Below are 26,800 nucleotides of genomic sequence, written 5' to 3'. Positions count from 1 at the left end.
AAATTTGCCCCAAGATAAACTGTATTTCTTTAACTGATTTTGATATGTTTTTGTACATAACATTGGTATAGATTTAAGTTTTTTTTATTTTTTTAAATATTACAACTCCTTTTTTTGGAATTCAGAGCATGGACTGTGGCAGTGTGATATTACTTATGAATTCCAAAAAGAAATATTGATTATATTTATAAACTGGTTTGTTTAGCTGGGCAAAATACCTTTTGAATGATTCAAAGGCTTTAAATTTACTTGATTAATCAAGATTAGGGCTTTGATACAACCATGCCATTAGGGCATGCAGGATTGAGTCCTCACTCATTGGTGGGCCAATTAAAAAACCATCACACAGAAGTATTTTCACAGAGAAGAGGAATGCACCACCATAGATATGGAAGAGGATCCTGTGGCACTAGAGAGAGAAGAGCTATTCACCTAATAGCATACAGGTGATCTCATGAAGAGACTAGAGCAGCTGAGCATGGAAAGAAATGAGCCCCAGGAGGAGAGATGAACCCTATGCCACCCTCCAACTGAGATCAGAAGAAACTGGATCCACAGAGCCTAAAGAGGGAGATGGAAGGCTGAACCTTCCATCTTGCTTCAACATGTGGCAACAGAGTTTGGTAAGGAAGTAACCTTGAGTAAGACTCTTTAGGGCCTTGTAACTGTAACCTTTTACTACAAATAAATACCTTTTATAAAGACAAACAAATTTCTTGTATTTTTCATCTCTGACTAATAGAAATAGAATTAACACCTTAACAATATTTAGTCTTCAAGCCAAAGAACATGATATATCTTCCATTTATTTATTTTAATTTCTTTCAGCAATGTTTTACAGACTTCTGTACATGGTCCTAGTTATTTGATTATTTTTTCATTTGTACAGGCATATGGAATTTTATTCTTGGTTTCCTGTTATAATTTTTCATTACTAATGTTAGGACTATCACTGATTTTTATGTGTGTTGATATTGAACACCCTGCTTTGCTAAATCACTTTTAGCTCTTACTTTTATGGTGGATTTTTCAGAATTATCTATATATATATAATATTATTTCATTTGCAAACAGGGAAGGTTTTACTATTTTCTTTCCAAATTTGATGCCTTTTACTTTTCTTCTTCACTAATTATTCTTGTTCCAGTGTGGACTTCCAGGTTCTTGGCCACAGAGCAGGATTGAATTCAAGGACACGTCACAAGCTAATCCAGCAAGTAAAGGGTTTAATTTGAAATGAAAGTACATACTCTTGAGGCATGCACAAAAGAGGGAGGCACACATGCTGGAGTTAGGCTTTATTAAATTTGCTTTTCCTCCTCCTCCTCCTGTATGCTAAGCAGGAATTGTAACCAACAGCATTTTGGATTGGCGTATGGCTTCCCATCAGCCTATGACATAGGCCACTTCAGTGGCTCCCCATGAGCTCGAAAGGACCAATAGGGGAGACCTCCTATTTGGGACCCACTGGGGCTTTCTCAATTGGGACTTTCATACAAGACTTTGTAATCCTGTTCTTAGTTGGGTTTTACCTGTAATGATAACAGCTTTGTTGTCAATCTAGATGCCTTCCTTTGTTCTTTAAGCTAACCTGCCTCACTCTAGCCAGAACTTGCACTGTGCTGAATAATATTGGTGCAATGATCATCCTTGTCTTGTCCACGAATATAATGTTAGTTTTGGATTTTCAATATGACCTTTATCATTTTGAGTTAATTTTCAACTCTTCCTAATCCTTTGTGTGTTTTTACAAGAAGGGTGCTGGATTTTGCCAAGTAACTTTTCTGCATTGAATTACATGGTCATTTTTAATTTCTAATATGCTCTTGAATTTTATTTGCTAGAGTTTTGTTGCATATTCTTGCATCAATGTTTATAAGAGATAGTGGTCCATAATTTTATTGTGATATCTTTATCTGGCTTTGGTATAAATGTGATGCTGAACACAAAGAATGGGTTAAGAAGTGAACCTCTTATTTAGTTTTGTGCAGGAAAGGGAGCAGGATTAGCATTTTTGGAATGTTGGTGAAATTCACCAGTGAGCCTATCTGTTCCTCTGAATGTCTTTTTTGTGATGTTTTGATTAATGATTTGATCCCTTTACTTGATTTTCGTCTGTTGCTATCTTCTGTTTCTTCTTAAGTTGGTGTAAGTATTTTATATGTTTCTATAAATTTATTCATTCATCTTGTTTATCTATTTTGTTGGGTTATAGTTGATCATAGTATCCTCTTATGAACCATTTGTTTTTGTGGGATGGATGGTTATTGTATTAGTCAACCAAAGTGATGCTGATGCAAAATACAAGAAATCCATTTGCTTTTATAAGGGAATTTATTTGGGGTAAAAGCTTACAGTCACAAGTACATTAAGAATAAGTCATTTCCCTCACCGAAGTCTGTCCTATGATGTGCTGAATCAAAGTTCTAATATTAATTTAATCAAATAAAAGTGAAAGTTTGATTTTAATACATTCAAAGGGTATCACAAGCCCAGAGCAACAGATCAAAATTTACAAACATAATGAGTATTTCTTTTTGAAATTCATCAATAGCGTGAGACTACTACAGTAACATCCCTCTTTCATTACTGATTTTAGTTATTTCTGTGCTCCATCTTTTGTTGTTGTCAGACTAGCTAAAGTTATGGTGGTGTTATTGATTTTTTCAAAGAAACAACTTTGGTTTCGCTGAGCTTCTTGGTTGTGTTTAATACTCTATTTCATTTATCTCCACTATAATCTTTGTTATTTCCTTCCAACTGCTTTCTTTGGATTTATTAAGCTCTTCACTACCAAATATCTCAAGCTGTGGGATAAGATGCCATAGTTGACAATTTTCTTCCTTTTAGATGTAAGGATTCAGAGCTATAAATTTCCATCTCACCACTGCCTTTGCTGCATCAATAATATTTGGTATATTTTGTTTTTGTTCAAACACCTCAATATATTTCCTAATGCCTTTGAGATTTCTCCTAGGACACATTTGTTGTTTAACAATGTACTTTTAAATTTTCATGTATCAGTGAATTTTCCAATTATCCTTCTTTTATTGATTTCTAGGATTTCAGTTTTGTCAGACAAAATTCATTGTATAATTTCAATTTTGTTAAATTTATTAAGTCTTGACTTAAGATCTAGCAGGTGATATATTTTTAAGAATGACCCATGTGCACTAGGGAAGAATGTATATTCTAATATTGTTAGCTCAAGATTGTTTAGAGTATCATTCTGAACTTCCATTTTCTTATCAATCTATCTAAATGTACTATCCATTATTATTGTCTAAAAATGTCTATTACTAGAATACAGAACGATCTATTCTTGCTTTCAAGAGTGTCAGTATTCTCTTCATTGTTGTGGGTTTCTACTGTGTCAATGCATTTATAACATATCTTCTTGTTGACATGATCACTTCATCCATATATAGTGTATCATTTGTCTCTTTTAACAGTTTTGAACTTCAAGACTATCTTATCTGGTATTAGTAGAGTTACTTTAGCTTTCTTTTGGTTATTATTTGCATGGAATATATATATCTTCCATCTGAATTTCAACCAAGTTGTGTCTTTGAATTTATGTTGTGTCTTTTATAAATAACATAGGTTTACCTATTTTCCAATCTCTGATTTAGGATGAACTGTTTGGTCCTCTTCTATTTAAAGTAGTTACTGATAAAGCAGAACCTTCTGAAGCAGGCAAGATAGGGAATCAACAGACAGATCTGGAACCTGGCAGAAAAACTGCGACCATTGAACATGTGTTCTCCAGTACCCCCAAGAAGGCAGCTGGAAGACCCTCGCGAGAAATCCCATTCAGAATGAGATTTCCTTTGGAAGCCATGAGAAGCCCTGGATCTTCTCCAGGGATTTTATCATTGGGCCTTCCTGGAGGATTAACAGGTGGGGTGATTAATAAAAACAGCAAACAGCTCAGACTCCTCTTATGTCATTAGCAAAGGGGTAGAATAATTCATGGTATAAAAAGTAACCCCTCCCCCCCCCCAAAAAAAAAAACAGCCAACCCTATTCTGGCCTTCTTTGCCCCTGCCTGGATCAATACACAAGTAAACCTGGGGATTTATAATCTATAATGGGGAATTGTAATTCAGTCCCTTCTTCTCTACCTGGGACCAAGGATCTGTTATTTTCTCCCATTTGTCTTCTCACCATTCCTTGATAAAATAATGGCCTAACTAACCCAACATGCTCTCAAAATTGACTTCTTGTAGCCTAGCCTGGAACATAGAAAAAATCCAGCAACACAGGTTCTGTCGTTTTTCCATTTTGCACACTGTTTAATAGAATTTTTGTCCCTGAAAACTTCCTTTCATACTTATTTAATTTTTTTATTGTAGTATTTTGAGTCCCTTCTCATTTCCATCTATTTATTTTTCAGATTTTTCTATGTATTAGTGAACGGACTTAATTTCAATGTCCTAAATCTATAACAATCTCATTTGTTTTCATGAGAACTTAACATTATTAACATACACATACACTGTTCCTGTACCCCACAACCCCTCACTTTATTGTTGTCCCTGCCTTCATGCCTTCATGATTTTTGCTGAGAAATCAGAATTATTTTTATAATTTTATAAGGACTATCTTTCATATAAAATGCTTTTTTTCTCTTGCAGGTTTCAGAATAGTCTTCACGTTTTTGATTCTACAGTTTTCTTGCCTGATCATAGTTCTCAAATTTATCTTATTGGTTATTACTGGATTCTTGAATGTGTGTGCAGGTCTTTCATTCAAAAGAGTAGTTTTCTGCCATTATTTATTTGAATAGTCCTCCTACCTCTTTCTTTTTTTTCTACATACTCTTCTCTTATGACCATCTCACATTTCTCTAAAGCTCTGTTCATTTCCTTCCATATTTTTTCTTTCTCTTTTTCAACCTGAATCACATTAATTGAGTTGTTTTCTATGGCAATGATTCTGCTTTATCTATATCCAACATCTCTTCTTCGTTGATGATTTCCGATATTTTATCTTGTTTCTTTGGTTGGGCCATGGTTTCTTGTCTTTGTTTGTATTGTAAAAAACATTTGTTTTAAAATGTATATTTTAATTTTTTAATGTTAACTAATGGGGTTTAGTCCCTGAGTTGTCTCTTTCTTACGTTTGTAGCCAAGTAGTTCTACACCAACTATATCGAGTTCTACACCAACTATATCGAGTGCCATGAGCTAGGAAAAACAAACAATAAATATCTTTCACTGTCTTTGAATGCTGGCTCTGTGTTGGCTGGTACTCTCCTTCAGAATTTAGCTCTCCTATCAAGAAGAACAGCCTGAGGCAAGGTGTGAGGTCCTTTCTTTTCCTGAGCCTGAGTATTCTCCTAGGTTTGTTTCTGGGCCTTATAAATTCTCCTGTTTACTGTAATTGAAATTCCTTTATTCTTATGAAATAGAGTTTTCTCCCTGCTGGATGTTCTGTTGTCAGACTCAAAGCTAGGATTCCTATGGCCCAGGTAGATTTGAACTGATTGTTTTTTACACTACCTTAACTGATTGCAACTAGTGTCTGCCTCAGGGAAAGTTCTGGGGAGACCAAGAGGGACACTGGACTCCTGGTTTAGATTTCTGGCTGTCACAGTATAGATCAGAACCCACATACATGCAATCCAGTATGCTCATAGGAGTTACTCTTCTCCCTCTGAAACAGAGTCAGAGACCAACAATAAGAGCATAGGTCCAGAGCACACTGTGCCAAGGAGGGTTTGGGGTAGATATGTGCTTCTGCTACCGGTTTAATGTGCACTTTCTTGATTCAGAGCTCACCTTTTTATTACAATCATTTCTCATTTTTCTGGAGTTTGGAGGAAGATAGTTCAGTCTTTTTATGTAGTTTTTAAAGATTCTGTCAGTGAACAGACCCTGGAGTGAAACATGCTGTCAACTTGGCTGACTAGAAGAAATCATAATAATATTAAGATTTGTACAATAATTTAAGGATCTTATTTTATCTTAAAGAGAAAACACTGGCAATATAATGCAATGAAGTACAGTTAAAAAAATCCAACTGAGGGAATAAAATTTAATATTAAATATTATACTAACCAAACATAAGCCATTAGAAAAAAATTAGAATTTCAAAAATGTATGGCAAGAAATGAAGATTGCATATAAATTAGGATTTTAAACATAAATGGACTAAACAATCCAATTAAAGGTCCCATAAGGGGGCTTCACCATGCGCCCGCCACCCAGCAGCCTGCCAGAGAAATGTTGCTGCAGTGCTGCTGAGAGGGCCAGAGATGCAAGGATTTGGGACACACTTTGAAACTTTATGCTGCCTGGCATTGACCTCCTTTCATTATTAATAAAGAAGAAGCAGGAGTTTAGGATGTATTAACATCAAGTCATTAATGTAATAACTGGACAATATTCTGGAAACAATTCTACATTATAAACAAGTGAAATGGGACAATTAAAATAATTTCATATTTTACTCAGCTTATAATATGACTTGATGGAGGAAAATTTGATAAGCATGAGGGAAGACATTATTTTAATATTCGTTACAGCATGGAAGCTTCTTGCCTAGAACTGGCCTTGGAGGGGGAATGCCTGTGTAAATCAGGAGAGTGCCATGTGGGTGTGTCATTCTATGAAGCTTCAGTTCAAGATGGAACTGAAGACGTAAAAACACTTAGTGCTATTTACAGCCAGCTGGTCAATGCTTACTTCTACTTGCATGATTTTGATAAAGCATTAGCATACCATCATCATGATTAAACTCTTGCAAGGACAATTGGAAACTAACTGGGGGAAGCCAAAGCTAGTGGTAACCTGGGAAACACTTTAAAAGTTCTTGGGAATTTTGAGGAAACTATAGTATGCTGTCAACGACACCTAGATATTTCCAGAGAGCTTAATGACAAGGTAGGAGAAGCAAGAGCACTTTACAATCTTGGAAATGTATATCATGCCAAAGGGAAAAGTCTTGCCTGCCCAGGCCCTCCAGATGCAGGAGAATTTCCAGAAGAAGTGAAGTGCTCTGCAGGCAGCTGTGGATTATAATGACGAAAACCTATTATTAGTCACTGCTTTGGGTGACTGAGCAGCCCAAGGATGTGCCTTTGGAAATCTTGGAAACACACATTACCTCCTTGGCAACTTCAGGGATGCAGTTATAGCTCATGAACAGTGTTTCCTTATTGCAAAAGAATTTGGAGATAAAGTGGCTGAAAGAAGAGCATATATCACCTTGGAAATGCATATATATTTCTTGGTGAATTTGAAACTTCCTCTGATTACTACAAGAAGACACTACTTTTGGCTCAACAGCTTAAAGACTGAGCTGTAGAAGCACAGTCTTGTTACTGTCTTGGAAACACATGTACTTTAAGATTATGAAAAGGCCATTGATTATCATCTGAAGCAACTAGCAATTGATCAAGAGCTAAATGATTGAATTGGTGAAGGAACAGCATGTTGGAGCTTAGGAAATGCATACACAGCACTAGGAAATCATGATCAAACAATGTATTTTGCTGAAAAGCACTTGGAAACTGCAAGAGAGGTTGAGGATAGAAGTGGTGAACTAACAGCACGACTGAATCTCTCAGATCTTCAGATGGTTCTTGGTCTGAGCTACAGCACAAATCATTCCATAATGTCTGAAAATAGTGAAATTGGTAACAGTTTGCATGGTGCATGCCCCAAGTTAGGACACCGACACAGTATGGAAAACATGGAACTTATGAAGCTAACACCAGAAAAGGTTCAGAAGTGGACCTGTGAAATTCTTCCTAAACAGAAACCTCTTATTGCCAAACCTGCAAAACTACTCTTTCTCAACAGACTGAAGGGGGAAAAACACAAGCCTAATTCCTCCACTGAAGTTTTTCAAGATGCAAGTAATTCCATTGACCATTGAATTCCAAATTCTCATAGGAAAATCAGTGCAGATACCATTGGAGATGAAAAGTTCTTTGACTTATTAAGTCGATTTCAAAGCAATAGGATGGGCAATCAGAGGTGTTGCTTAGGAGAAAAGAACTACCGAGCAGTTTCAACAGCAACTTCTTGCACTCCCCCCAAAATGATGCTAAAAACACCATCTGTTTCTGTATCTCCCAATACAGATGAGTTTTTGGATCTTCTCACCAGCTAACAGAGCCGCTGTCTGGATGATCAGAGAGCTAGTTTCAGTAATCTGCCAGGGCTTCAAAGGATGCAAAACACTAATCAATCAGTACTTGGCCACCTGATAACGCATGAGAACAAAGAGCCTGATGAAGTCTTCTTTGATATCCTTGTGAAATGTCAAAGGTCCAGGTTAGATGACCAAAAGTATGCATCACCACCTGCTGCCACGAAGGGCCCAGCTGTACCAGATGAGGACTTCTTTAGCCTTATTTTATGCTCTCAGGCAAAAAGAATGGATGAATAGAGTTCTTTGACAAAGAGATCAAAACAGAGAGTGAATTTGGGCTAAAAGAACTTTTGCAAAGCAATGCTTTGTTGGAATTTAAAAATTCAGAACAACAACCAGCAAACCACTGTTACTATGATTTCTTTTATAAGCAACTACTATGGATTTTTTTTTTTTAAACAACCGTATTTCTTTTCAAACATTGCAAGGGGAGTTCAACTTACTACATTTTTCCTTAAAAGGAGAATTTATAGCACTATAATACAGCTTAACATGTTTTTAGAATGATGTAAATATTTTAACCTTTAATAGGATAGTATTAATGAATTAACATTCCTCTCGCCATTCATTGCAGTGTGGAGGTGTTTTGTAAGGCGCTTCATCAACTTTTGTAATTATTGCTTGGAATTGTAGTTTTCAGAGAGAAGTTAAGATTTCTTTACATTGTTTGTAAATGAATCCCAGACCAGAATTCTCTTGCTGAGATAATTTTTAAGGATCTTAATACTTGACAATAATTCACAACTATTACTATTCACTTATTGTTTATGTATGTGTGTGGGTGATATATTTCAATAAATTAATTTTTAAGAAAACTAAAAAAAAATTGACAATGGCACTTTTTATAATTAACCATGGATGTAGTAGAGAATCATGCTGTTCAGTAAAAATAGTGTAATTGACTAACTTAATGTTAAAACAGTAAAAAAAAAAAAAACAGATTTTTCCCTCTAAGATAATTATTTTCAAGGTATTTTTAAAGAAATAAACCTCTTTTAGTAATTTTTTCAAAAGGCCCTGTAAATGACTCTATTAAAAGGAAGACTCAACTATATGTTGTTTATAAGAAAATAGCTGAATAGCAAAATGATGTTATAATGTACAACTGTAAATTTAAGCATTTAAAATACTGTGCAAATTAGTACTAATAGATAAAGTAAATTTCTGCTTTTCAGACATATGAAGGAGAATATAAAGTCTCATAGTACTAATTTTGGGAAAATTAAAAATTCCTTAACAGAGCATCAAAGCATGTAAACATGGAGAGAATTAAAAGGATAAATAGAATTTTAAAATAATGAATTAAGTAATTATCAGGGATAAAGCTAATGTTCATCTTTTAATCTCCAAAACTCCTTTTCTTTCTCAGTAAAATTTTTGAAGAATTTAAGAACTGTACATTTACAAGTTCATCAAATATATAGTATATTATTTTATAAACCCTTAATCAATACCATCATATGCTTTCTTGAAATTCTGTAGTGTAAACAGTTTTCTTGTACCAGTTTCTTCTAAATCTACATGCAAATTGATTCTTTATCATTAATTAATGGAAGATTCATGGGAATGGATTTCATCTAGTTGTATTAGAGGAAGCAATATTTTAGCCATTGCTATAAATTATAAAATCTTTACTCATATCAGCAATGATTCTTGACTTTATTCTCTCATATTTCTAAGCCAATTCACAAAAATAAAAAAAAAAAAACAAGATATCCAAATCTTGTTGTGGCAGAATACAACAATACATATGTTGTGCTTGGGAATTAGTTGATAATCCTAATCCTGACTAGAGAAGCTCCACTATGTTTCATTTGTGATGCTTAAAAAATACCCATTCATCAGCTGATGCACACTCCTAAAAGAAGTGAGTTATTTTGTACCACTCAATGCAATATACCTGAAATTGTATATTTTACAAGAGTCTATTTTAACATAGGCCAAGGTATATTATAAATATTTAATAAAAAAATCAGGATATTACTGACAATTCAATGTGGTAAAATATATAAGCACATATGTGCATATATAAATAAGATTTGCATGCACAAAAGTAAATACTTGGAAGAAAATACACCTAAAGAGTCACATTAGTGAATGATTTTCTTCTTTTTTGAATTTTTTTGTATAATAATTTTTGTGTAATGAACAATGTCCAAGCCTATGATAGTTTCACACTTTTAAATATGAAATTATCTCATTATGAAAAATGTGATATTACATCACTGGTGGTTAAAGATCTGGCCTTTTAAGCCCCAGATTATTTCTTAGGAACTATTTACTCATTTACACAGTTATAAATAAAAGCATAACAAAAGAATACCCAAAATGCTGCTCAACATTATATGACTTTTAAGGAAAGTTTTTGTTATAAACCTGACACAGATGAATTAGTCCTTGAACTTTTATCTTTGGCATCATGCCAAGCAAACTTCTTCTGAAATTGGTCCCAGATATGATCAAATATTTCGTTATCAGCAATTCTCAATATAAGAGGTACCCTGGACTTATCAGGGTGAAACACAGGGGATATTCTGCTGTGCTTGTTTCACAGTATCTCCTTGATATACTAGTATGACATAATTTCCAGGTGAACTTTTTATTTGACTGGCACTAAAAAAATTTTTAGTTTGATTTATTTTACCTCTACTCTGCATATTTTGTTCGTGAGAAAAACTTAACTTTGACAAATTTCTAAAGAATTAATGCTGGAAGAAGTTTTTAAGCAGCTTTGACTCATGGTAAGTACTAAACTCAAAGTTATAGAGCATTTTAGTTTATCTGAAAAAATGAGGATATTATTAGAAAGATATGCATATATATATATACATATCATGTAGGACACAACAAAGAAATGCTAAGGTTTATAAAAACTGAAATACAGCACTATTGGAATCAGTTTAAAAAAGATATGTCCATACATTAAAAATATAATTTTAGGAAGAAATTTGATTAACCAATTGAAAAACATCTGAAAATTAATAGAAATATGTACTCTGCAATATAAATACCCATAAAGTTTTAATTTCTGGTCTGTTATTTGTGCTAAATCATATTACATCGAAAAGAACAGTAAATTAGGTCTTAAAACTCCCTATCAATGTTGATTACAAATAGCAATTTTTTATTTTCTGAAATTAAGTATAAATAGAAATGCAGTGTTAGAGGTTCATCTCTGGACTCAATCTTGGTAGAATCACAGAGCCAACAGTACTTAATAATTGCCACCCTGAACGAATTAATTAGCTTTCCGTGCCTTTGTTCTTTACTAAAAATTTTACAAAAATGTGCTAATGAAGGAAATTATTAATAATTATATAGAATTGTTCATTCTAATCACACAATGTAAATATATATGAGTTTCTATTATGTAATATCCAAATACTGGTTTTTACCTTATTTATAGTATAGATTTTTTTTCGGTCATATTTTGCAACCACCTTTTTTTATGAATTTCTAGAATCACTTAAATGATGTTTTTGTAAATGTGAGACCATTCTTATAAATAAAAAAATTTTTGAGCTCAGTAATGTTAAATATAACCTTTGATTTCTCAACAGTTTACAACAGTTGAATGCAGTTATGGGAAGTGGGAATAACACAAATATATCTAACCTCATCCTTATTGGATTGACAGACTCTGAAGTGATCGGACAAGTCCTCTTTATGTTATTTTTCCTGATATATCTGATTACTTTGCTGGGGAATGCAGGGATGATAATGATAATTCGTCTTGATCTCCAGCTTCACACACCCATGTATTTTTTCCTCAGTCACCTGTCATTCCTTGACCTTGGTTACTCAACGGTCATTACACCGAAAACCTTAGAGAACTTACTGACTTCCAACAAGTACATTTCGTTCACGGGCTGCTTCACCCAAATGGCTTTCTTTTTATTCTTGATTATCACTGAATATTTCATGCTCTCGTCAATGGCCTATGACCGCTATGCAGCCATCTGCAATCCCCTTCACTATCCTGTGGTTATGTCCACGAGACTCTGCAGAGTACTAGTCACTGGCTCCTATGTGATTGGTTTTACTGAAGCATTGGTCGTTGTTCTTTTCATGAGCAGTTTGCACTTCTGCAAATCCAATGTAATCTATCACTTTTTCTGTGACTTATTCCCAGTGTTAGCCCTATCCTGCAGTGACACTGGTGATACTGAAATTGTGATATTCATTTTTGCTTGTTTCAATGTAATCGTGCCTCTTATCACAATATCTGTGTCCTATGGGTCCATTCTGTCTACCATCCTGAAAATTAAGTCCACTGCAGGAAAGCGCAAAGCCTTCTCTACCTGTGCCTCCCACCTTCTCGGAGTCACCATCTTTTATGGCACTATAATTTTTACTTATTTAAAACCTAAGGAATCCTACTCTTTGGGAAAGGATCAAGTGGCCTCTGTGTTTTATACTATTGTGGTCCCTATGCTAAATCCATTCATTTATAGTCTTAGGAACAATGAAGTGAAAAATGCTGTCATTAGAGTCATGAAGAAGAGAAAGGGCTCCAAACAATTCAAATGACACTGATATTGTGTATTTAAGTGCTTCTTTTCCTTTCTCTTTGTATATTTGCTTGCTATCTCTCTAAATACAGTAGAATCCTTTAATTAGTTTGCATTTACATTCAGCCCTACTATATTAGACCCTGAATGATATGGGTCATTTCCGAGATATCAGAAATCTACGTAATAATTGGAAGCCATGAAATATGCTTTAAATATGGGGTTTAAGTATGTATGATTTTAGGGGCAACTAATATACAAATGTGTGCTCTTATTATTTAAATTGTACCATAGAAATCCCCATGCAGACTCCCATTTCAGAGATTTTTATTATGGGGGGCTCTTTCAGAAATTATTCAATTTATTTTGTAGAGAAGAAACACAGCATAATCTTCAAATTCTGAATTGTACTAGAAAATCCAGGCTTAGATTCTAGGTCTGTAACTTCTTTAGCTTAATAAGTCCCTGAAAGTTCAAGTCTGGTTTCCTCAACTAATCCAGACAAATTATTTAAATCCATAGTGTTATTTAAAGATTAAATCATATGATGAATGGAAGGAATTTAATGCAGTCCTAAAAAATTTTGACCATGATCATCAGAATGCTTACATTCTTGCAAAGTTTTGAATCCACATTAGCTTTTGTTATGAAAATGTTCACTGGTGGTTTATAAATATTAATACTTTATATAATCTTAGTCATAAACCAATAGCTAAATACAAGACAGAGCACACCAATATACGGTCTTAGTGCAAAGTAAAATATTGTGATAGAATTAACTTATAGATAAAAGGATATGAACTTTGAAAAATATTTGCAAAACATTTTAAATTATTAAAGAAAACAAGTTTTTAATCATATTTGAAAGTTTTGTTCATGATCTTCTAGACTAATCTGATCTATAAAAGGTACTCAAACATTTCTATTACTCCAAATAGGGACCCTGTATATTTTAGCATTAACTGATACATTATTTTAAAAATGTGTCTATGCAATATGGAATTGTAGTATTAATTTTAACTAATACCTAATACATGTTTTAGTAAGTATGTTTTCTAAATGTTTATGTATTTGTTTTCTTTATATAAACTTAAGCAATGGTTATTAGATATATAATTTTTTGTCTTCAAGGGATTTATATTCTTTTAATTGTTATTTAGCATTTCTTAGTAGAATTATATTTGTTCATTTTCTTAAATGATTTTTGAAATATTATAATAAAGTTCAACCTATGTTTTAGGATTAAAATTTTAATGAAGTCTCACTAGTCCATCACTGTTTATCAATTTATTCCAATACATAGACGGTGCATTTTTTTCCTCTATGTCCGAATTCATTTGAAAAGTCTAACATATAAAATATCCATATAAATTACTGGATTAAGATTTATTTTTGCTCTGAACATTAAGTTGTCTTGAATCTATATTTATTACAATTCCTCTTGGTTTTGTTTATAATTAGCTCTCTGATAATCATATATTTTTTAATAATATACTTTTTTTTTACTTTAAATCTTTATTTCTAATAGAGGAATTTAAAGTTGTACATTTCACCTCCTATCATACTTTAACAACATATCATCAGTTTGGTAGGTTGCATTGTCATTTTCATCAGTTCAAAGTATTTTCTGACTCCTCCATGTAAATTCTCTGGCCCATGGGTTATTTAGAAGCCATGTTTAATTTCTAAATATTTGGGGACTTGAATATATGAATATATTTTTAATGGATTTTTTCATTCATATTATTTAGTGACTCCATTTTTCTTACATTTAGTATTTATATGGTATATCTTATATGTCCTTTTTACTTTTAAACTATTTTTATTTTTTTGTATATATAGACTTTTTTTTGTCTTTATTCATTTTTTTAATAATACATTCAAAAAATATGAGGTCCCCATATACCCCCCACCCCCTAAACTATTTTTATATGTAAAATGCCATTCTTATATGCAGCATATTTTTTTATGTTTTTTTAAGATGCATAGATCACACAAAATGTTTCATTAAAAAATATGAGTATCTCATATACCCCACTCCTGACATGCCCCTGCTCGTCCCATATCAACTTATTTTATTAGTGTGGTATATTTACTGCATTTAATAAATACATTTTTGAGCAATGCAGCACAGCATGGATTATAGTTTACATATCCATGCCACTCTGGGTTATGGCAGGATATATAATGTTTTGCATTGTCCCTGCAGTATCATTCAGGACAATTCCAAGTCCTGAAAATGCCACATATCACACCTCTTTTTCACTCTCCTGGGCTTCAGCTACTCCCATGACCCCTGTTTCCACAACAATGATATAATTTCTTCCATTGCTAAAATCACAATAATTCCATAGTAGAATACTAGTAAGTTCACTACAATCCATATTTTATTCCTCCATCCTGAAGACCCTGGAATGACAATACCCACTCCACCTCTAAATTGAGAGGCATCTTAGATCACACCTAGCTGATGGATAGGATTCTCTTGCTTGCGTTGTAGACTCTCTCAGTTCCTTGGTGTGGTGGTTGACCATCCTCACCTCCTTGTTAGCTGACCTGGACAAGTCCAATGAACTGCAGAGTAGGTGTTACAAATCTACTGAGGCTCAGCCCCAGCTGGCACATGGACAGTCCAGTATTTCAAGTCTCTTGGGCATACACCAACTCCAGCGCCAACCACAGGTTCAGTAAAAGTAAAAGAGGCATGCGTAGAGAAGTCACTCTGAGTCCAACCTATCACACTTAGAAGCATAAATTCCAAAGTAGGGCCCACTGGCAAGGCATTGAACTGCAGAGCCATCTGCCATGACCATAGAACCTGGGTGTCTCTGTTTTGCTCAGGAGCACCACTACCTGGGGTTATATCTACTTTGACATCTCTGACATGCTGCTGAGATGCAAATAATCATGACCCCTCTGATGACCTCCTGACTCATTTTGAAGTCGCTTAGCCATCTAAAATCTTTGTCTTTACCATTCCCTCCTTTTATTCAAGGTCTTTTTCTATTTGCATCAGCAGATGCAGCTTGGTACACCAAGCCAGGGAGGTTCATACCCGGGTGTCATGTCCCATGCTAGGGGGAATGTAATGATTCATATACTGAGTTTGGCTTAGAGTGTGGCCACATTTGAACAATACAGAGGCTCTCAGGAGGTAACTCTTAGGCACCATGCAACTCTAGGCCAAGTTGAAATTTCAAGCACACAGGCTCATAAGCATAGTAATCCGTTTCAAGGACCCATCATTGGACCATTCTTTTTCACTGGTCTTTGCCCTTGCACTTGGGGAATTGTTGCTGTTCCACTGGGGAATGTGACACAGCTCCCCAGGATGTGAACTCAGTACTCCCTCAGTTGTCATGTGAAACTCTAGCCACTATGTCAATACCCAACTAACATCTGAACATACCTATATACTCTTTATGCATGCCCTGGCAACTCCCTCCCATCCATGCATCCCCCATCAATGATACCCCACACCATTGTTCCTCCCCTGCCATAGTTGAACCCCTCTGTGATACAAAACTTCTTAAAAAATAAAGCCTAATATTTTGCCAAATTCTGTTAATAGGAAAATGAAAGGGTAATGCTAGGCTTAAAGATTAGAAATAAAATACATAATAATTTAGAAAAACTAAAATAATGTAAAAAATAAATTGGGGTATTAAAAAAATGAAAAATTTCATAAAAGTTCTTTTTGACATTTTGCCTTTTATCATCCTAGTAGGTGTTGTCCTGTATGTATAGTGGCAAGCCAATCTCTTCCATTTCATCCTTGGAGTTATATATCTTTTTTTAAAATTATGTCTTCAAAAAAGTTTTGGGTCACAGTAAAGACACATACAGAATATAGTGGACTCCCATATACCTAACAACCTCCCCTTTCTTCCCCTTCTCCAGCAACGATCTTTTTACATGTGGATGTTACATTTGCTACAACTGATGTACAAATATTGAAACCTAGCTACTAACCATGGTTACATTATGGTTTACATTTTAGACTGTAAACTTTTAAAAAATTTTGGTGAAATTTAAGATGGCCTGTATCCATCAGTGCATGATCATGAAGAACACTTCCATTTTCCCCCAGTTACCCATCTTCCATTTATTCTATTCCTCTCCCACCCTCCCTCAGGTCCCACAATGACACCTAAGCTTCACAGTTTGAAGGACAAGATTCATAGACACTTACAACTATGTTGTGGGCTTAACACACTAGACTGTCCTCCCTCACTGGAAGCCACCCGTGCTCTCGAGAGACACCCTTCCCTCAGTTTGAGAACATCAGGCCTCCACAGGATGGGGGTACACCTTCCTTCTCATTGTATGTGTCTCCACCAACTGATATAACACTTTATGACCCATCAAATACCTTAAACCAGCAACCCTTCCTTATTACATTTTATAAAGAGTTTTCTCAACATTAAAATTTCAACCAAATGAATGATATACTTCAATAAAAAATAATAAAAAACAAAAATAGAAATAAAAAATTTCAACCACATACCTGAGAATCTCCCATGTTCACCTGCTCCCCACCAACCATCTGCCCAATTCCATAGACGGGCTAACCCATTCTCCCAACCCTAGTTCCCCTCGAATGTGCAAAGCCCAACCCAATATCATCCTGTAAGCCCCTTTTATCCCTTCACTGCACAACTACTTACCTCCACTTTATCATGGATTTTGCTCTTGGGGGCATTGGCTCACAAACTTCCTCTCCCCTTCTCTATTTCCTGTAAGACTATCTTCCAGTCTCTAGCTCTCTGAAGCAGCTCGATTTGCTTAATTCATATCAGAGAAGTCATGTAGTATTTGTCCTTCAACGCCTGACTTGCTTCACTCAACATAAGGTCTTTAAGATTCGTCCATGTTATCCCATGTGTTAGTACTATATTCCTTCGTGCAGCTAAATAGTATTCCATTGTATGTATATACCACATTTTGTTTATCCATTCATCTGTTGATGGACATTTGGGTTGAACCACCTTTTGGCAATAGTAAATGCTGCTATGAATATTAGTGTGCATATATCAGTTTGTGTTCTTGTTTTCAGTTCTTCTGGGTCTATATCCAGCAGTGGAATTACTGAGTCATATGGCAAATTTATAGTTAGTTTTTTTCAGGAACTGCCAATTTATCCTCAACAATGGTTGGATCCTTTTACATTCCCACCAGCAGCGGATGAGTGTTCACATTCCTCCACATCCTCTCCGACACTTGTAGTCCTCTGTTTTTTAATAGCCACCAGTCCAATGTGTGGAGAAGGTATGTCATTGTAGTTTTGATTTGCATTTCCCTAATAGTGATGTTGATTATCTTTTCATGTAATTTTTAGCCATTTGCATTTCTTCTTTGGAGAAGAGTCTGATCAAAGCTCATGTCCATTTTTTTAAATGGGTTATTTGTCTTTTTATTTTTGAGATATAAGATTTCATTATATATACTGGATATTAAGTTCTTATCGGATATATGGTTACTAAATATTTTTTCCCATTGGGTATGCTGCCTTTTCACTATCTTCACAAACTCTTTTGAAGTGCAAAAATTTTTGGTATATTTATTTTATCACAGAAGTTTCATAATTGTAGCATGCAAGGTACACCTGTGTGAGATGTTGGTGATACGGGAATGTATGGTGAAGCATGCACTGGGTCATGCCTCTGTGTCATATGAATATGTTTAAGTGGTCAGGGAGCATTGTGACAGTAGGTAGATTCCCACATAATAACCAAAAAATATTGAATTCCCAATCTGGGTAGTCCTGCTGCATTTAGTAATAGAGCAACAAGAATCCCCTGAGTATACAGACAGTGCCTAGTGCTGGTAAAAGAGGACACTGCATTACTCCAGGCCCTTTATATAGATGGTTGTACTTATGAAAATTTTTTATTAAAAACTGAAACTTAGCTTAATGTTATATATTGCCTATGAGTTACCTCCTGAAATTCTCCTTGTTGCTCAAATGTGGCCTCTCTCTAAGCCCAATTCCACATATAAACAAACACTTTACCTTCGCACCATCATGGGACATACTCATGCGGCTGAAACTCACTGGCACCAAGAAATTTTACTAAGCACTGATTAGTGATGAATGGGGAACAAGACCTTAGCCAAAAGGGGGAAATATTAAATACAAGTGAATTTTTATATCTTGGGCCACTTCAAAGTGAGTTTGTTGGTTAATCCAGAGGTTACACTTATGCATATCTCAGCAGGATCTCATTGACTTCCACAGTAAATAGAGTCTCAAACAGTGAAATCCTCAGGACTCTAGAGACATGTGCATAAACTATAAGCAAAGCATGCGATCTCAGGAATTCAGCACCCTATCAATTAGCCTTCATGTAGAAGACATGCTTCCCAAATTAGCAAACTCATGTAGACACATGTATAATTTACCTACATATAGCCCATCTGCCCCATTTATTTGAGCTTATAATTAGCACTATACTTGTAAAATACATGTCCTAGAGACTTAAATCTTTGGTCTGTTCATATGTCAGTTGAGCTCCGATCTCAACAGAGTTGCAATTCATACTCATAAGTTCATTGGACTCACCCAAATCAACTGACAAAAGGATGATGTCAGACCGTATTCAACTGAGGAAGTGGGTAGTGTCTGCAACAGCAAGCAAGACACTTCCATCCATCTGATCCATGTGATCTAAGAACTCATTCAATCAGAGACATGGTGGGCATCACCAGCCCCAAATCCTCAAGACTGAGGAATGAACAAACAGCAGAGTAAAAAGCAACTATGGACTAAAGTAGACTTATGAATATTCTAGCTGTGGAAGAACTTATGTCATTGGTTTAAATTCAGTGTCAACCATAGTTTCTGATGGAAAGGAGAGGAAAGACTAGGTGCAACTTGGGGGCATCTTGGAGTCATTGGAATTGTTCTGCATGACATTGCAATGATATATACAGGCCATTATACATTTTGTCAAAACCTATAAAAGTGCATAAACTATAATATAAACTATAATCATTAGCTAGTAGAGTGTTTCGCTATGTGTTCATCTATTGTAACAAATATAGCACACTAATGAAAGATGTTGTTAATGTGGGAGCATGGGGGAAGGAGAAGATTTGGGATATAGGGGAATCCCCTTATTTTTGATGTAACATATTTGAAATCTAAAGCTTCTTTAGAAATAAAAATAAAAGACATTGTTTAAAAAGGATCACACAAAGTTATGCTATTAAACTTTTCAGATCTTGTTCCATCTGCATGTAGTAGACAGATGTAAGTTATTCTTTGAGCTTCATTTCATTTTCCTAGAGCCTTAATTATGCATGCAATACATATTACCATATCATTTCAATTTAATTTTGGAAGTTTCAAAATGGATGTAATAAATTTCTATAACTGAATGGTATGAAAGAAAATAGGAAAAACTTTTTTTCGTGCAAAACTCATATCCAGAGGCCAGTGAAGATCTGAGAGTGTAAGAGCATATGGATGATGTGAGCTATGTGCACTTGAGCAGCATCCTTGGAATTGATGTGCATCTGTATCCTCAACTATGATTATAGGTAATAATGTAACCACCTTTTAGAGTTATGAGGCAAACTGTCTTTGTTCATGTAATTCATTTATATAATGTGAAGTAAATATAAAGCTGCATATAAATAAATGTTAACATATATTACCAACTATGACTCATTCCATGAATTACCACTCATTCAAAAATATTTTCAGAATTTATTATATGTTTGAATATATGCTGTGGGGATACAATTGTATTGACAGACACAGTTATTGTCTTTATGCAAATTTCAGGGTCAATGCAGTTTTAAAGCAGATATTAATTAAATATTCACAACAACAAATATTAAATGTTGACTTTGCCAAATGATCTGAGAGTGAGGTTGCATAAGAACAGGGAAATTAACAAATTTATGTTTGAGGGAAAGATAATTTGTTGAGATATGAACAGTGAAATTTTTTAAAATTAAGTTTCATATATTATTATTATGACCACATTGACATGTAAGTGAAAAAATCATGGAAGACTGCTAATTCTCAGTGTCTGAAATCCACTTTAATGAAAATAATGAAGGCTGGGGTAATAGAAGTCCATGCATGTTCTAGTATCTAATTTTATATTATGTTTTGAATGTATTACTATCCTTACATTTTCAGGCATAAATGCTCATCTTTTTCACACAGAAAGATTGTACTGGTTAATTTGAAATAAAATTTAAACTCATAAACTAGAAAACTAACTGCATTGAAACTTTATTTTAACAATTTGAAACCATTATTTGATTGGTAGAAACTCTTAAAATGATCCAGAAATATTGAAATTATTATAAATGGCATATATATAGAAATATTCCTGAAATTGTTTTTTTTCTTTATTCCAGAAAAATCAACTCAAAAGATCCTAAGCAAGAGTATAAATTTTTTAAGATGCAGTGGTTTCAGGCAACTAGATTTCTACTTAAAGAAAATATGTTGTTCATATTTTGTGTATCTCTGAATCAGATGCATCTCTGAAAAAATATTTATTCTTTTCAGAGGAATTTTGACTATATATGGAAATTACATTCGGCTATCAAACATGTGCTTATTCCAAGAGAGATGTATGAGTTCTCCTTGCATAATTGTTTAAAAACAGACATTCTGATAGTTATTAGAATTGGTCACAACCTCACACTTTAGAATTAAGTCTTTGATTACTTTGTTCTAATGGGACTGATCTGGTGGAGTCATAGGACCAACATCCCTGCTGGGAAATGATTGAATTTCATTGATACATAGTAAATAGCCACTATGCATATAGGACAACACCTATTACAACAATGAAAGACCAAATATCAAAAAATGTTTTTATATAATATTTTCATTTTTCATGTTTTTAATGTTCCAATTTTTATTTTAGTTTTCTTAAATTATTATATATTTCATTTCTTATGTTTAAACCTATAATTACTATCTCATTTTCCTATTAATTGCATTTGGTAATATATTAGGCTTCCTTTTTGAAGAAGTTTTGGATCACAGAATGGTTCAACTATGGCAGGGGAGGATCATTGGTGTGGGGAGTCATTGAAGGGGGTTGTATTAGAGGGAGTTTGCCTGGGCATTCATATAGGGTATATAGATAGTTTGGATGTTTGTTGAGTATTGACTCAGTGGGTAGAGAATCACATGACAATTGAGGGAGGGCTGGATTCCCATTCTGGGGAGCTCTGCCACATTCCCCAATGAATTAGAAACAATTCCCCAAGTGCAGGGTCAATGACCAGTGAAGAAGGATGATCCAGTGATGGGCCCTTGATACTGACAACTCTGCTCATGAGCCTTTTGTGCTTGAAATTTCAACTTGGCCTAGTGTTGCTGGGTTCCTAAGAGTTACCTTCTGAGAGCCCCAATGTTGCTCAAATGTGGCCAGTGCCTATGCCAAAGTTAGCACATAACTGCACTACCTTCCCTACAGTGTGGGACATGACTCTTGGGGATGACCCTCCCTGAAACCAAGGGATTACTACCAAGCACTGGCTGATGATACAACTGGAAAAAGACCTTGAATAAAGGGGGGAAATTATAAGGCCGAAAGAGTTTAAACAGCTAAGAGACTTCAAAATGAGTTGGGTGATCATCAGAGGGGTCATGCTTTTGCACATCTCAGCAGGCTATCATAGATTGCCAAAGGAGATACTATCCCAGGTAGTGGTCCTCCTGAGGGCTACGGAGACACCCAGGTCCTACAGTCATGGTAGATGGCTCCAGAATTTGGTGCCTTACCAGGGGGCCCTCCTTTGGAATTTGTGCTCTCGAGTGTGATGGAGTTGGAACCAGATGTGCCTTCTGTACACATGCCCTTTCTGTGCCTTTTACTGAACATGTGGTTGGTGTTGGGGTTAGTGTATGTCCAGGAGACTTGAATCTCTGGCTGTCCATGGGTCAGCAGGGCCCTGAGCCTCAGTCAAGCTGCAACACCTACTCTTCAGGTCATTGCATTTACCCAGGTCAGCTAACAAGGAGGTTAGGATGATCAATTACCACACTTAGAAACTGAGAGAGTCTACAACTGCAAGCAGGGGAGTCCCATTCATCAACCATGTGGTATCATAGTCCCCTCTTAGTTAAGAGGCAGAGTGGGCATCACCATCCCAGAAAACTCATGATTGGGGAATAAAATATGAACTAGAGTGGACTTACTGGTAATCTACTATAGAATTATTGTAACTTTAACAATGGAAGAAAGTATATCATTGATACAGAGACAGTGCAATGGCCACTGGAGTTGCTGAATGCAGGAACTGGGAAAAAGAAGTGTAATACAGGGGAATTTTTGGGATTTGGAATTGTCCTGAATGATATTGCAGGGATAGATACAGGTCATTATATACCCTGTCATAACCCACTGAATGGACTGGGAGAGAGTGTAATATACAATGTAAATATAATCCATGCTGTGTAGCAGTGCTCCAAAATGTATTCATCGAATGCAATGAATGTAATACACTAAGGGAAGAAGTTGTTGATGTGGGAAAAGTGGGGGCTGTTGGGAGTAGGGCATATGGGAATCTCCTAAATTTTCAATGTAACATTTTGTGTGATCTAAGAATCTTTTAAAAAGAAACAAAAATATATTTTTAAAGATCTGATTTATAAAAAAGTAAATTTCCACTTTTCAGTACATGTCTACTAAAAAAAATCTTAGAATAAAATTTTAAAAGCAGAATAAATAAAGCAAGTATGATATGAGATGATGTAAGTTCATTTCTCAGAGACATGTTCACTTAGTGTCAATTTAAGAATGATGACAAATGCAAGGCTCTTTCTCATAGATGATGGATAAAGGCAGTGGTAATAATTGAGAGGGAATTTAACATCATAGGAATCCTGGAAGGCAGTCTAAAACTTTAGATCTTGGAATATCTATACATAGAAGAAATTTTTAAATAATTCTTTAATCTATATTTTGTTTCTCCTGAGCCTTAATTATATATGCAATAAATATTGCAATATCACCTCAATGTATTTTGGAGAATTTCAGAATGGATCTAATAAACACCTGTGATTGAACAGTTGGGGATGAAATAATGGAATAAAAATCTATGGTTTAGATCCAAATAGTGCAAAAGACATGACCAGAGAATGAATCTGACAGTGTGAATTGAATAAAAAAAAACTTCTTGGAGGTCTTTCACAGGGACTCCAGAAGAAGAATTCCTTTCATAATGAAAGATGAAGGTACTAAAACAATATAAGGTTTTATTTAGCCATCATATCCTGAGGACTGACTTCTAATTATAGTTAGTGAAAGTCAAATTACAGAAGGATTAAATATGTATATTTATATACATTTAACAAATAATATTTAGTATGGATCAGTTTGGACATAGTAAATACAGGCATAGAGCTGACACAATTTATCAACATCTTTTTAAATGTTGCATTGGAAGACTGATTCATGCTTTCTTAGGAAATATTCATGTATATGTAGATGTATGTGCTGAAACAGGCATTTTATGTCCCAGATTCTAACTAGATGATATGGACAGATACCCAACATTCTTTTCAGTTTGATTCAATGCTAAAAATGCACCTAAGTTACGAACCAATTTCATGCAAGCAAATTTTATTGCCTCTTAAACATGTTTGCATCATATTGTAGATGATGTGTAAGAGCATGGGAATCACAGTAGTGTAAAATACAGACATTATCATATCATTGTATATTGCATCCTGGAAGTTTGTCTTACATAAGAAGAAGATTGTCCCATGATAAACTGATACTCTAGTGAGATGAGAGCCACACATGGAAAAGACTTTTACCTGCCTTTGGCAGAATGCATCTTCGGAATTGCAAACAGAATGAAACAATGGGAAATCAGGACTATCAGTATTGCAGTTATATCAATAGAGCCCGTAAAGCAGAAGAGTAGAAACTGATTTATGTGAGTATCAGGGCAACAATGAGTGAGAAGCGGAGGAATATCACAGAAGACATGTCTATTTTCCTTGAATGCACAGTAGGATAGGCTAAAACTGGCAATGATATGTAAATTAGCATGCAATATACCACCAACACCGAAAGCAGTGATAATTGGCACATAGACTTGTGACTTGTTACCAATATACAGAAGAGGGTTGTACATTGTAACAAGCAAACTTAAACCACTATAGCCTACAGAAAAATTACTGTATTCCCAAAAGTACCAAAAAGAAGTGCTTGTTGGGGAAAGCATAAATAATAAACTTCCAATTAAATTAAAAAAAAAAAAAAGAAGTGCTTGTGTTGCATATCCAAAAAATGAGATGGCTTTATTCTCTGCCAGAAATTGACCAAACTTCTGGTCAATGTTGATGACAACTGACGAATAGCAGTTATCCAAGACTGACAACTGACAGAAAATAGTATATGAGATTGCGTAACTGGGAATCACCAATGAACAATACAACTGGACCCAAATTTCCTATCAAAGTGAATATAGATGGCTAGAAATAGTAAAAACAGGACTCCTTTAAGACAATGTTATCTGAGAAGCCCCTCAATATAAACATGGTGACTTCAGCCACATTCTTCAACTGAATATTGCAAGGCTCCAAAGTTCCTGGTAACCCTGACAATTCAGTTTGTATTTACAAAATCAAGACAATATCTCATGAAAAGAGAGCCCTCCCAATTATATCATGGTGCTTGTTTCTTGGAAGAGAGAATATTCTCAGCAGTGATGAGATGATCAAAGAATGACAAGGAATTTGGGTGTAAGTTCATGAACTTTCTCTTAAAAATAAATGAAGAAATTTTTCACATACGTTTTGGCTAAATGTGTCTAGTAAATAAAAACCTGCTAATTTTTGTGCTTTATTTTCCCATTAAATTTATGTAAAATATTCTAACATCTCTTTCAAATTACTTCACAATAAAAGCCACAAAGACGAATGAATATTGAAATTTAATATAGAAAAACATTGCAGTGCAAAGTACACACCTTACTAACTATTACGAAAGTTGATTTAATATGCATAAAATGGCTTTATCTATTAGTCATAATTACAAAATGGGAGCAAACTCATTCATATCACAAGAGTTTACAAAACTTAAATGATAAACAATGTAAAAGTTTTTTTTTTAATTTAAAATGTTTGCTGATGACTTAAAATGTGAAAAGTTTATTAACATTTCAGCTTGTCTCACAGGGCTTTGCTTTCAAACCAAACTGTGTAATGCTCTTTCCTGGCAATGATCCCAGTCTAAAAGCCCTCCAAGAGCAGTGTTGCAAGAGCAGCAGGCGCTCTGCTCTGGAGGTGCTTGCACCATGTGAGCATTCAAGAAGAGTACAATATCTCATTTTTTTCAGTTTCAATTTCTGTATTATCTGTATTATTAAAATACATGTCTATAACTTGCTCAAATTCAGCCTTTGCCACCAGTTGTACTCATTATAATTTTTAAAATTTTAACTTTATGTCAATATATGGTGTTTCCCTACTCATATGCTCACTATCCTTGCAAACTCCTTTGGTGGATTTTCAAAACTTATTTCTGTCAAGAAGAAACTATGGCCATTTTGTTCATTGTTTATAACAATTATTGCTGAAAAAATAAAATCATAATATTTTATGATTTCTACTCTTTTTCCCTCTGCCATCAGATTTTTTCTCATTCAGTGGATTGTAATACACAATTCTCAAATGATTAATGAGAAATTTGGGGTGTTGGATTTAATTTTTTCATTTGTTTAACTTTATGTGCAATTCTATGATAATGCCAGTAAAGCATGTCTTTCGCTTTTTTATTTAAATACGTATGTATATATGTATTTATTTAGAAACTACAATTTAGCCTTTTCTAAATAAATACAATTTATACATATATGTTAAACACACACAATTTTTATATTAATTTCTGATTTAGTTAGATTGGCCATAAATCTATCCATTAATAATATGCATATTAAAATATTTTTGTGAAAACAACAACATACTTCTGTTACAAAATTTCTTCATTCTCTTTCTCTATAACCTCATTTGATCTCTCCTATTCCTTCACTTTCTCTCTTTCCCCCACTTTTTCTCTATGTCTCTCAATCTAACTTTCAAACCTTCTCCCCAATCTTTCTTTACTACAAGAATGTATGGAATACATACAAAACTA

General features: G+C 34.5%; 1 protein-coding gene and 1 pseudogene across 1 annotated transcript; both read left to right on the top strand.

The window, feature by feature from the left end:
- Window positions 1–6,530: 6,530 nt before the first annotated feature.
- On the top strand, window positions 6,531–8,400 carry LOC139436139 (G-protein-signaling modulator 2 pseudogene; annotated as a pseudogene).
- Window positions 8,401–11,877: 3,477 nt separating this feature from the next.
- On the top strand, window positions 11,878–12,693 carry LOC101411453 (olfactory receptor 8H3-like). The gene has a single exon (XM_071218335.1). It carries the CDS (start codon window positions 11,878–11,880, stop codon window positions 12,691–12,693), a length of 816 nt encoding a protein of 271 aa, XP_071074436.1.
- The last annotated feature ends 14,107 nt before the right edge of the window (window positions 12,694–26,800 follow it).

The sequence above is a fragment of the Dasypus novemcinctus genome, chromosome 10 (genome assembly GCF_030445035.2).
Source record: "Dasypus novemcinctus isolate mDasNov1 chromosome 10, mDasNov1.1.hap2, whole genome shotgun sequence".
NCBI lineage: Eukaryota > Metazoa > Chordata > Mammalia > Cingulata > Dasypodidae > Dasypus > Dasypus novemcinctus.
The sequence above is the reverse complement of the archived record's forward strand: the minus strand, read 5'-3'. Positions and strand labels throughout refer to the sequence as shown.

Excerpts from the sequence above, each read along its gene's own strand:
- LOC101411453 (XM_071218335.1), top strand. The coding sequence starts at position 11,878 with ATGATAATGATAATTCGTCTTGATCTCCAGCTTCACACACCCATGTAT.